At 37.9% G+C, this 13,134-nt stretch overlaps 1 protein-coding gene across 2 annotated transcripts; it reads left to right on the top strand.

Moving 5' to 3' along the window:
- Positions 1 to 922: 922 nt before the first annotated feature.
- On the top strand, positions 923 to 12,024 carry FAM98B (family with sequence similarity 98 member B). Of its 2 annotated transcripts, XM_070756544.1 has the most exons (9): positions 923 to 1,034; positions 3,593 to 3,741; positions 5,043 to 5,177; positions 6,003 to 6,193; positions 7,560 to 7,640; positions 8,543 to 8,659; positions 9,646 to 9,813; positions 10,215 to 10,362; positions 10,728 to 12,024. In XM_070756544.1, the coding sequence occupies exons 1-9, from the start codon at positions 997 to 999 to the stop codon at positions 10,802 to 10,804; spliced, it is 1,104 nt and encodes a 367-aa protein (XP_070612645.1). In that variant the 5' UTR covers positions 923 to 996; the 3' UTR covers positions 10,805 to 12,024. The 2 variants fall into 2 exon arrangements, with proteins under 2 accessions (XP_070612645.1, XP_070612638.1); XM_070756537.1 differs by having other exon boundaries at positions 10,215 to 12,024.
- The last annotated feature ends 1,110 nt before the right edge of the window (positions 12,025 to 13,134 follow it).

A 13,134-nucleotide genomic window follows, 5' to 3' on the forward strand; every position in this document is an offset into this window, starting at 1 on the left:
TCTCACGTAGGTTGTGCTTCGTGTTGGGAAACATCCTCCGCCTCGCCCTGCAATCGGAAGGCCGAAAAGCCAAGCGAGGAGAGGGCTTGCCTCCACGTCGCCTGACTCTTTCCAGCCTCCCGGAACCGAGACGAAGCCGGTGGCCGCTCCGAGATTGAAGAAGCGAGCCAACGCAGCCTCGCTCCGAAGATGCAGGTCGCCTTTCCCAGCGAGTGTACAAAGACGCAGACCCGCAACCGCCTCCCTCGGCCTTCGCCAAGAGTCACATTCAACGCCAGACGGAGAGTTGAAAAAAAGAACCCGCCGAAGTGAAGCCTGGTTGGGAGACGTCGAAAGGTTCCCCTTGACTGGCGTCACGGCTTGAAAAAATGCCGCCCCTCAGGCGCGAAGCGAGTGTGGCGGCGCGTCCGTTCACACGACCCTTTCCGTCTACGGACTCGTGTGGAAAGCGAAAGATTCGGGGAAAAGTCTCCTACTAGCGAAATTCACGGGAGGCAAGTTAAGATGCTTAAATTTAATTTAATTCACACTTCATTAATTAGATCTAAAATGTCATACGTTGTTTTATCATATGTTGTAAGCCGCTCCGAGTTCTCGGAGAGCGACGGCATAAAAGTCCAGTTAATAAATAAATAAATAATCCGGGTGAAGGTGGGGTTTTTGTTTTTGGTTGTTGTTATTGAGAAAAGCCGGAGCAAAGGACCGGCCTCCCAACAATTTCAATACATTGTTGTGTATTGAAATGTGGAGGGAAGGAGAGTTTAAGGCGTCAAGGCAACGCTCGAAGAGACACACACACGCACAGCCCTCGCCGGTTCTTCGGTACCCGCGGTACCAAAATACGGAACCAAAATACCGGAACCAAAAGGTCTGGCCCACGGAGCTCGACGAGCTCGTTTGACTGCAACACCGGGGCTGTTTGTTACCGGGAGGCGGGCCAAGAGAGCGCTGCTGCAGTCGCGGGAAATGAAGGCGCTGGCGGTATAAGAGCCCGACATGGAGTGCGTGATTCTGGATGCGCTGGAGGCTTTAGGGTGAGGCGGAGGAGGGTCGCCATTCCGTGGGGGGGGGGGGGGGGGGGCTTCTCGCTTGTACGTTGCCGATGGCAAACGTTCAACCCGGAGGTTAGATAAGGGAGCTCCCTTGGCTGCAGAAAGGAAGGCTCGATCGGGTTGATTTGAAATCGTCCTCGCCTCCGTTTCAGATCTCCCATTCATCTCGCCTCGGTTCTCCCCGAGGGGGCTCGAAGTGCTTCGTCGCGATTCGTTTTAAAAACCGCGGGGATCCCCTTGCAGCCACCTCTGCGAGGGCGGCCAGAGGAGGGGAGAGAGAGAGATTGAGATTGTTCCCGCAGTTTTGTTGGGAGGCGTTTTGTTGTGCGCCTGCCCAACAAGCATCTCTCTCCCCGCCTCTGCGAATCAGAGACTGGTGGAGAGATGTTTTCAAAATTCGTTAAGACGTGATGATTTTATTTTTCTGTGTCCAGTCCGTCTTCATTGATGCCCAGAGCTTGTTTTTCTACAGTTGCTGCTACAGGCTTGATTGATTGATTGATCATGATTCTTGACAAAGGTATCTTTTTCTTTTAGGTACACTGAGAGCATATGCACCAAAGACCAATTCCTTGTGTGTGCAATCACACTTGGTCCATAAAGAATTCTATGATTGCTAATGTGAATAGGTAGAATAGAATAGACTTCTTTATTGGTCAAGTGTGATTGCACACATAAGGAATTTGTCTTTGATGCATATGCTCCCAGTGTACATAAAACAATGTTTGTTGTGAGCCGCCCCGGTTATTGGACAGGGGCGGCATACAAATCTAATTATTATTAATTATTAAGAAAAGATACATTTGTCAGGAATCAGGACCTACAACATTTAATGATTGTCACAGGGGTCAAATAAGCAATCAGAAAACTATCAATATTAATAAAAATCTTAAGAATACAAGCAACAAGTTACAGTCATAAGTGGGAGGAGATGGGTGATAGGAATGATGAGAAAAAACTAGTAGTAATAGTAGAGGAATTATTTGTTTGGCAGAGTGATGGCAGTTGGGAAAAAACTGTTCTTGTGTCTAGTTCGAACATGGCATCGGACCAGAATACCTCCGGGACCATCTTCTGCTGCACAAATCCCAGTGGCCGATAAGATCCCACAGAGTTGGCCTTCTCCGGGTCCCGTCAACAAAACAATGTCGTCGGGCGGGCCCCAGGGGAAGAGCCTTCTCTGTGGCGGCCCCGGCCCTCTAGAATCAACTCCCCCCAAGATCAGAATTGCCCCCACTCTCGTTTTTTGTAAATTGCTTAAGACCCACCTATATTGCCAGGCAAGGGGGAATTGAGACATCTCCCCCAGGCTTATATAGTTTTATGTATGGTTTTTAAATGACGGGTTTTTTGATATTAGATTTGTTACATTGCAACATTGCACATTGTTATTATTGTTGTTGTGAGCCGCCATGAGCCTGCAGAGAGGGGCAACATACAAATATAATAAATTATTATTATTATTATTATTATTATTATTATTATTATTATTATTATTATTTGTGTTTGTGTGTGGTGCTCTATAGCAACATTTTGGGGGTAGAGGTTGAAACAGTTTATGTCCAGGATGCAAGGGGTCAGCAAATATTTTCACATCCCTCTTTTTGACTTGTGCAGTATGCAGGTCCTCAATGGAAGGCAGGTTGGCAGCAATTGTTTTTTCTGCAGTTCTGATTATCCTCTGAAGTCTGTCTCGGTCTTGTTGGGTTGCAGAACCAAACCACACAGTAATAGAGGTGCAGATGACAAACTCCTCTGTAGAACTGTATCAGCAGCTCCTTGAGCAGTTTGAGCTTCCTGAGTTGGCGCAGAAAGAACGTGTGTGTGTATATATATGGCCTCGGAATATGCCAGTGTGTCTGTTCAAATGCAATATTTGCATTTTGCAAATATTTATATTGCTAAAGTCTAGAGAGAAGCGATTGTTTAAAAAGAATTAACACATCTGTGTACTAAAGTCATGTGAAAATTTATTTTTAAAAGTAGTATGTATTTTGATTGATTGATTGATGGTCAGTTGACAGTCGGATCCTAAGGATGTATACGTGGAAAAGCAGCAGGTTGGTTTCTGTTCAAATAGCTTCCAAATAATGTGCATTGAAATACTTCATAAGAGATCCAGTTTGGAGTAGTGGTTAGGCAATATGCTAGAAACTGGAAGACTTCAGTTTCCCAGTTCCATCATATTCCAATCCTGTTTTAGGCATAAAGCCAGATGGTGACCTTGGGCCAGTCACACACTCTCAGCCCTAGAAAGGAGGCAGTGGCAAACCAGTTTCAAGAATCTTGCCAAGAAAACTGCAGGGACAATATTTGAGTGAAAACTGCAGGGACAATATTTGAGTGAACATGAACGTACAGATAAATAAAAATGAATAAATATATCACAACTATTTTAAACTTTGCTGATTTTGATAAAGTTAATTGAGAAGTTGTAATAAGACAAAATTTACTTGCTATTAATCCAAAGAGGAAAATTTTAATGTGAAAGTGTGTGTGTCTGTATTTGATGTATACATTTTGAATTTTGTTTTCTCTAGATACAAAGGCCCTCTTCTGGATGACGATGCTCTTAATAAAGCAGCAGAAGGTGGGCTGGCTTCCCAAGATTTCTGTGAGCTTTGTGTTTGGCTAAGCTCCAGAATACAGCCATTGTGTAACCTGGAAGAAAGCATCTCCTCAACAGCTGGTATTTCTTACCTGATTTTTATTTGAAACTGTTGGAAAGACATGTATGGAAAATAAATGGTCATAAATCAAAATCAAGCCATTATAATGTCATTACAATCACTTCCATGCTTTAAAATAATGGAATGGAAGTTTGTGTGATATTTGACATTCAGCTTTACCTTTAACATGACACTGAATTGTTGAGCAATCCATTTGTTCTTGCAAATAAAAAAAAGATGGCTTCCTTGTGCAATTCCAGGTGTATTTTTTATTGTTACATTTACCTTCTTCTGATTTGTAGATTAGTTAGTAACTGCAATTGGTTGCATATATAAATTAGTAGTAGGCCAGGAAAAATCTAACAATTCATTCCTCTTTTTATATCTTATGATAGTTGTAACCAATGTCAACTGCAAACCAGTTTCCAACTGATTTAATGAAATATAAACAAATGGTTTATTCCACTAATATGATGTGACTTAATTCATTATATTTAGCTCAAAGAAATATCAATATATTAATAGGTGATGTGAATCCAATTAATGAAATACCAAGTAGAGATATGTCCTTTGCTGCTGAGATCCGTAGATATTTTTTATTAGTTCATTTTTTAACATTTCAAGTACACAGGAAGGCATTGCTAATTGATTATCTCCTTGTTGTTCTAAAGGCTAAAACTAAGCAGCAACATAGTTAATTAATTTCCACCAAATGATTATCAGTTCCAAAATAGGTGATGCCTGTAACTAGAACTCTGTGTTATACAAATACAGTTTGTAACTATTTACATTTGATTATAATTGATATTCCCTAGAAATCCTCTTGTGTGATTCTCTCTAAATTGTTAGCTCTTTTTATGGTTTATAATTTGTGACTAGTTCTGTTCTTAATATTCTTAGAACTAGTCCATGAATTTAAATTACGTGATTTTCTCTTTGTTGTCATGAAATACAAAAAGGCCTCACTAAATTCCCAATTGTATGAGTTATATTTATTTGTCTATAGTATAAGCCAGTATGAACATTATTACCTAAGATTAATATTCTTTACCTATTTTTTATGGACTTGCTTTTAGAGGATGAAGGATTAAAGCATAGTACTAGGATGCACATAAACATACACATAACAAGTTGTACTTTAATATCTAACCTCACAAATAAAGCAAATAATTCATTACTATCAAAATGACATAGTTGTAGAATGATGCTTGGTGAAAGCCCTTAAATGAGTAGTGATTCTGGATTTTTTTATATACTGTACTTGTGCCTTAAATTATAATGGAATTGAAGATGTCTAATTCTCTCTTGACTTTTTTGTCAGGGGGTGAAGATGTTGAAAGTTTACAACTAGAAATGAGTGGCTTTTTAAAAGAACTGGCTTGTCCATATTCCGCACTTGTGTCTGGAGAAATTAAAGATCGGTTGAAAAAGAAAGAAGATTGTCTTAAAGTCTTGTGTAAGTTAGTAAGTTCCATATCTGCTTGCTTGGTTTCCTGAATTTTTCCAGAAAAGAAAGAACTCTACTTTTTTCTGAATGTTGCTTCATAGAAGATTTGACAGCAAGCACAGAAAATAAAGGGACATAAGGCAAGAGATAGGATTTTTGTTTACTTCTAATTGTCATGTACAGCTGCAGTCTCAACAAATGACTGTGAGTAACTCACCTTAAAAAAATAAATAATAATTTTTTAAAAAATTCAATACTCAGCAGTTGAGAAAAAAATAGTGATTAATAGACTTAGGACATAGCTACTTTATACTCTTGTAGGCCTAGATCTGGGCCAAAAACCAGCAGGGATGGGGCCAATCTGATCTAGCGGAGGGGGGTAGGCACTGTGCCAGAAAAGATTTCTCTTCTGAGTCCTCCCAGCTATTCTTCCTTAACTAATGAGACCCATCATGCAAGATTAAACAAGATGGGTTGACACAATTGGGAAAAGATGGATCTGCATAGAGGATGTCTGTCTACTATATTATTTGTATTTGATTAGTTGTATGTTCATTCTTATTGCTAAATTCCTTGAAGTAAGAACAGTCTGATTCATGATAACTAAGTGATGGTGGATGAGTATATTAATCCAGTAACATTTTTTCTCTAAATAATGGTTGCCTATTATAATTTTTTAATATAATTTAGTTTTTATTTGTTTCATGCTTTATTTTTATTTTATTTCATGTTATATTGATATCCTAACTACTGCAGCTTGGCACATCATTCAATTTTTTTAGGTGAAACACAGACACCAATTTAACGTACTTCTTTTTCTTTCTCATTTTATAGTATTTCTAAGCACAGAACTGCAGGCTTTGCAAATATTACAATTTAAACAATGTAAAGGTTCTCATTCGGCAAAGAATGATGAAGTTCAACAGGAAATCCAGATGATCTGTGATATTTTGGGGGTACCAAAACCATCAGCATCTTCTGACTTTTATTCTCTCTCTGCCTCTTTAAACAATATAGAGTCAAAGGTATAGTATATTTTGTACATTCGAATGCTTTATAATTACTGTATTTTTCGGAGTATAAGATGCACCGGAATATAAGACGCACCTAGATTTTATAGGTGGAAAACAAGGAAAAATGTATTATGAACCAAATGGTGTAGTAATATATTATTTAATAAAATACCAGTGTAGCAGAATAATTTTACAAACATATACACTTTTTACAAACTTCAAACTTGACAGCTTTAAATCTAGTGGACTTCAATTCCCAGAATTCCTCCTTCAGTCATGCTAGCTCAGGAATGGGAGTTGAAGTCCACAAATCATTAACATGTCAAATTTGAAGACCCTTGTTGTCCCCACAACTTTAAGACTAGTGGACTTCAACTCCCAGGATTCCTCTTCCTGTCATGTTAGATGGAGTAATTAGAAGGCAAAAACACTTCCATTTTTGCAAAAATTGGGGCATTTTTGCCTTCCCCCATTCCTCAGTTCTCTGCAGGCTTTCCAGACCCTTTGCCCACCGTATTTTTGTGAAAACAGGTGAAAAACAGGCTGTTTTTTGCAAATACACAGGCATTTTTTCCAGCACCCAGGAGCTATCTTCAGGCTTCTCAGATGCAAAAAATGGTATGGAAGTGAGACTTCGGGACAACAAATCCCACCATGGTAACAATATGTTCTCTTGTATTGGAATAAAAGTCATTGAATACAAATCTATAAATCTATAAACTAGAAAAAAGGAATGTTGTGGTCTGGTACCCATGTAGGGGTCAGGCACATAACTTTTGAAAGAGCATTCCACACCGAGGGTCCCACAACTAAAATGGCATTGTAGCAATTTATCCTACTTCATTTAATAATAATATAATCATAACAGAGTTAGAAGGGACCTTGGAGGTCTTCTAGTCCAACCTCTTGCTTAGGCAGGAAACCCTAAACTATTTCAGACAGATGGTTATCCAACATCTTAAAAACTTCTAGTGTTGGGAGTAGTCACAACTTCTGGAGGCAAGCTTTGGTAGAGGAACCCGAAGAAGATTCATAAGGGAGGTGACATTTAACATGCAACAAGTAAAATGCAAAGCTCTTTGGTGGAATCAGTTACATATTATTTCATATTATTTCTCCATAATTGAGAAATGGTGGAAGATTGTATTTATCCATCTCTGGGTAATGATGTATTTCTCCATCCTTGGGAAAATGGGAGAAAAACATAAAAGACATCTTGTCTGCATGAAGAAAAGAGAGTATTCACTGTATTAAGATCACTTTAAATGATTGTATCCAATTTCACTGGTAGGTATTTAATGCTTTAATTGCTTAGATATTTAGTATATTATGTTTTGGCAATCATAAACCAATAAGATACTTTTTCTACTTTTTTCAGCTGAAGGATATTTTGTCAAAAGTTCCAAAAGCATACATGGAGAAACCTCTGCTAAAAACTCCTTTGAATACAAAGCAAATGGTAACAACTTTTTTTCAAAAACTTGCATATGTAGTGGGAATACAAGTTAATTATTGGATATGTTATACAATGTTCCCTTGACTTTTGCGGGTCCGACATTCGCGAAAAGTCTATACCACGTGTTTTCAAAAAATATTTTTTTGCACACCAAGGGTTTTCCAGGGCCACCCGATGTACAATACTGTGCGTTTTAATTCTCCTCCCCCTCCCCCCCCACCACAGCCTTCTTTAATTAAAAGCTCCGCTTCCGCCTCAGCCTCCCAATCTCTCCCCTTTAATTCTCGGAGCATTGGTATGCTCCACTTGAAGCCAAGCCTTACTGCCGCCTGCCACCGCCGCAGCGAGCGCAGCAAATCCTTCAGCTTGCCGCCCCGTTGCCCCTGGGGTTCTGGGGGTAAGTAAAACCAGGGAGGGGGAGGAAGAAGGAAGGAAGGGGGCATCTCTACTTTGCAGAAATTTGACTTTCGCGGACGGTCTTGGAAAGACCGTCAAGGGAACACTGAAAGTCAAGGGAACACTGTAAGCTATGTTTAGTTTGTCTGTATTTATTTAAATATAGGAGTTCATATTTATTGCAGTAATGGGTTCTAAAACCCTTTACTATCAATTTGCACGCACACGACGCTTCTGTGCATGCACAGAAGCGTCCCAGGCGCGTGGGTGGAGCCGCCTGGTGCAACCGGTTCTAAGAACCGGGCCACAACCAGGAGCAACCCACCTCTGATTTATTCATGTTGGATTCGATTAATTGTACCATCAAGTCAGTATCAACTCTTAGCAGGCTCACACAGACAGATCTTCTGAGTGATCTGTCCCCATCCTGGTGTTTTACATGTTGTTGGATTTAAACATAAGTAAATTTCTCAAAAAGGATTACTTTAAGTAATTTCTATTTTCTGTAGAAGCAGTTGGAAAAAATCAATGAGACGCTTCTCACGGAATATGAATGCCGCAGGCGGATGTTAATGAAACGTTTAGATGTAACTGTACAGTCCTTTGGGTGGTCTGATAGAGCTAAGGTGAGTAGGTGCTATTATTTTTAGTTCTTGTTGATTGAGTTGAAAATGTCAGTATATTTACTGATTTCAAATTATATTAAAAATATTGAATATTAGTACAGTTGCATATTGAATTACTATTACACACACCACACACATATGTAATCTTGATTTTTATAAAAGTAATTTCTGCATGAACCCTGGCATCAGAAGATGAAAGCTGTGACATCAGATCAATATAAACTTTAATTAAAATAATAACTTATAGGTTCTTATTAATTGTATATTCTACTTTATTTAACCTACTTTAACTGCATTATGGCATTCTTTAAACAATCAAGTGTTATTCCTAAGTCTTTTAGCAGCTTTTTCTTTGTCATTAGGGTTTTACTTGAAACTAAGCATAAATAAATAGTATAGTAAAGTTAAAGTTCCTAATGTCACTTTGTGATAGTTTTTGTATTTTTTTAATTATTATTATTATTATTATTATTATTATTATTACTACTACTACTACTACTATTACTATTATTATTACTATTACTTATTAGACTTGTATGCCGCCCCTATTCAGGGACCCAGGGCAGCTCACAACATATACAGTAATGCAGAAACAATACATATACAAATCTAATAATTAAAACCCATAAGCTAAACTACCATTAATTTAAAACACAGCCAATATACTCAATCACATCCACATATAATATTTAATGGTCAGGAAGGGGGGGCACATACTAGTTGCCCCATGCCTGATGACATAGATGGGTCTTAAGGCTCTTGCGGAAGGCGAGGAGAGTGGGGGCAGTACGAATCTCTGGAAGGAGCTGATTCCAGAGGGCCAGGGCTGCCACAGAGAAGGCTCTTCCCCTAAGCTCCGCCAAATGACATTGTCTGGTTGACGGGACCTGGAGAAGGCCAATTCTGTGGGATCTGATCAGCCACTGGGATTTATGTGGCAGAAGGCGGTCCTGTAAGTTATTACAAATGTCTATCAATTTCCTCAGGTGAAAACAGATGATATTGCAAGGATTTATCAACCCAAACGTTATGGACTCAGTTCTAAATCAACAATTTCAATAGCTCATCTTCTAGCTGCTCGTGAAGATTTGTCAAAGATCATAAGAACAAGCAGTGGATCTACGCGGGAAAAGACTATTTGTGCAATTAATAAGGTATAGTTTTCATTAATGCGGCAGCTATAGATTTCTCTTACTACTGAACCTTTAAGAATTTGTGCTAGCTCTCAGAAATGTTAACGTTTCTGATAATTTGCAAAATCTCAGGAATCCCTTGCTCACTGTTGTACTACATAAAATATAGTAATGTACACTTAATACAGATTAGCCTTGTATTTTATACTCAGTGTTAACTATTTTTACTGTTTGAAATTCTTCATAATTGACTGTTCAACCATGGATTGCTTATATTCTTAGAAGAATGCAGTAATGGGTGAAACTCTAGTGATTTTAACCAAAGAGTAATGTACATAAAGAAACATGCTTTCTCTCAATAATTTGATATTCCAAAGTCAAAGAAATAAGGTCTTATTGGACTGTTTATGTTTTCTGAACAGGTCTTGATGGGAAGAGTACCAGATCGCGGCGGAAGACCAACAGAAATCGAACCACCACCTCCTGAAATGCCCCCATGGCAGAAGAGACAGGATGGGGGAGGAAGAGGAGGAAGGGGAGGTTGGGGAGGAGATGGTGGAAGAGGAAGAGGTGGAGGAAATAGAGGTGGCGGCGGATGGGGTGGGGAGGGTGGATGGGGAGGGGGCGGATGGGGTGGGGGTGGGGGTGGTAGAGGAGGGGGTGGGAGTGGCTGGAGGGGAGGGGGTGGATATCAAGGGAGGGGTGATTATAGTGGGAGAGGAGGATATGGTGAGTCATATGGTAGAAGAGGTGGCTATAGAAAATACTAACATCTTAATGTTAATCTACATGCATACTCTAAGAGCAGGGTCTGGGAATACATTATCGCTGATGGGCAAATGTGATGCTTGAACTGCATTGATCTCCCTTATTGATGAATCCTGGTTGTTCTATTCATTCAAAACCACCTTACACAAAATTAATTTTCACTGCAGGGATGACATGTCTATCCAAGCATATGTACTCACGCATTTGTCATTACCAGCAATATATACATGAATGGAAGCGATGACTGATGGAAAGCCTTCGGATTGGAAATACACAACAAAATCGTTAATGACAAGTTTGATGTACAAATTTGATGCTAAACATGCAGGGTATGTGGTGTTTTCTGTGCAGAAACCATCTCTCTTAAACGTGTGTGAAGTGTCCCTAATTATTTTTGTCTTGTTTGTTTGTTTTTAGTTACTTTGTTTCACATTATTGTTCATCTGGATTTTTATTCATTTAACAAGGCTGCTGAAAAAGATACTACCCTGAAATTGATTTCCAGCCTTTCTGGCAATTGCCCCATCCAGCTTTTCTGTTGGCAAAATACTAAGGAAAGAAAGAAGCATTGGCTTTAGCTTAGTGAAGGTACATGAGGTACTTCAATCAATATGGCATAAAAATCAAATAAATAAATAAATAAATAATATAGTCTGATAGGAGATGCATTCAGATCAGTCCTGGTGTTCTGATTGGAATGTTCAGGCAATAATACTCTGATTTTGTGCCTGAGGACACCTAGAATATTTAAAGTTTCATAGAATGTATACTGTATCCCATTGCCACTAATTTTTTCTAAAATAAAGGCTAAGGTAGGCTTTCTTGATCAAAGGTGTTTTCTGTAGTTCTTGGTTTGGCCAAATATGATGGTACTTTATGTCTTTTTAAGTACTGTATATAGATCAGCAGAAACAGGATCTTTTTACTGAATAATGATCTTAGTTGACTGCCATGTCTCTTACAATTCTGCCCATTAATTTTTCTTTATATTTAAAATTCATTGTTCCAATTATGTGAGCCTATGTTTCTCAACTTTGGCAACTTTAAGAAGTTGGATCTCAAATCCCATGCATCTTATGGAATTCTGAGAGTTGATGTTTACCTTAAAGTTGCCAACGTTAGGAAATACTGATATACGCTAAGGTATTATTCCAGAAATTATATAGTATATCTTATTTTAATTGATCAAAAATGAAAAGCAAGACATACTGTTCTGAGGCAAAAGTGAAGAAAGATTATTTTTAACTAGTTAAACTTGTAATTGTTTTAACATTTCCTGATCTTCCCAAATCAGAAAATATTTCAAACTAAGTTAAGGATGAATAATAATTTCTGGTAATTGCCTGTAATTTTGACCACCTCTAACAATGCAATAAAAATTCAATACCTTTTATATGTTTAAATCCGAATAGTGTATTTTATAGAACATAATGTTCTTATATAAATAGTTTGTATTAACAGTTATCCAGTGTTGTGTTTCTGTTCATATATATGGAACATCTATTAGAAAAAACCCCTATTTTAATAGCTACCTAGAGAATGGTCATTTACAATTGTAAACACTGAGAAATAAAATATAGTAGAGTTGCTGCTGTAGCTGTCTTACATATCAGTAGAAATTTAATCAAAACTTATTCCTTCAAATTAATATTTTGTTAAAATGCTCAAATCCTTCTACTACCTATATATCTTTCATATAAATATCTAAAAACACATTTAATTTTGGAACACACACACATTTTGCTGATATCAAGGTGGTGTTAAGTGACTAATATATGGTTGGATATATGTGGCAATCTGAACAAATACATTTGAAAAATTATAGGTTTTCTTAAATTGGAGAATTTTGAAATTTGTATTTTTAGAATATTTTTATTAAAATTTGACCACATTCAAATGTAAAATCATTGTTTTTAGTTTGGATTGTTTTGTTCACCTCTTGAAAATTGTAGTGTCTATACCTACCGTTGCTGCCATTGAAAATCAACAGATCATTTTCTTTGACTGATTGAGCAAAATTTGCAGAGGTAATCATTTATTTTGTTAATCATTGGCTACTGAGAAAAGAAAAATATCCATAGCAACTCAGAGCCTAGTTTTACAGAGTGCAGACCTGCCTTCATATTATCAGTTGTACAGTGTTTAGCACTGTAGGAAATAGAGGACAGGAGAGAGATAACAGCAATAGCAATAAGCTAACTTTCTGTTGGAATTCAGCAGATGTCCAGTTTTAATTCTGAATGTGCTTGCATGTTTATAGCTAGTAGTCAGTAGACATTTTTGATGCTTAATTTTCTTTAACTGGCTTGGTATAAATACTAGCCATGACCACATGGGGGCACCTCCTTTAAGCAACATGCTCTGTTCAGCTAGGAAAATCTTGATACAATAGTCAAAATGAAAGTGACCAGATATAGTTCTACAATCCATCACTTACCAGGATTTCTTTAACCAATGCAACCATAGATAATCCCACACCTCATATCTACTTAATTTTAATGTAAGGGAAAATTATATTTTTATTGTATTCAGATGCAGAGCAGTTTAAATGACTGTTTTTGTAATAATTCTGTT

The sequence above is a fragment of the Erythrolamprus reginae genome, chromosome 1 (genome assembly GCF_031021105.1).
Source record: "Erythrolamprus reginae isolate rEryReg1 chromosome 1, rEryReg1.hap1, whole genome shotgun sequence".
In the NCBI taxonomy this organism is placed as follows: domain Eukaryota; kingdom Metazoa; phylum Chordata; class Lepidosauria; order Squamata; family Dipsadidae; genus Erythrolamprus; species Erythrolamprus reginae.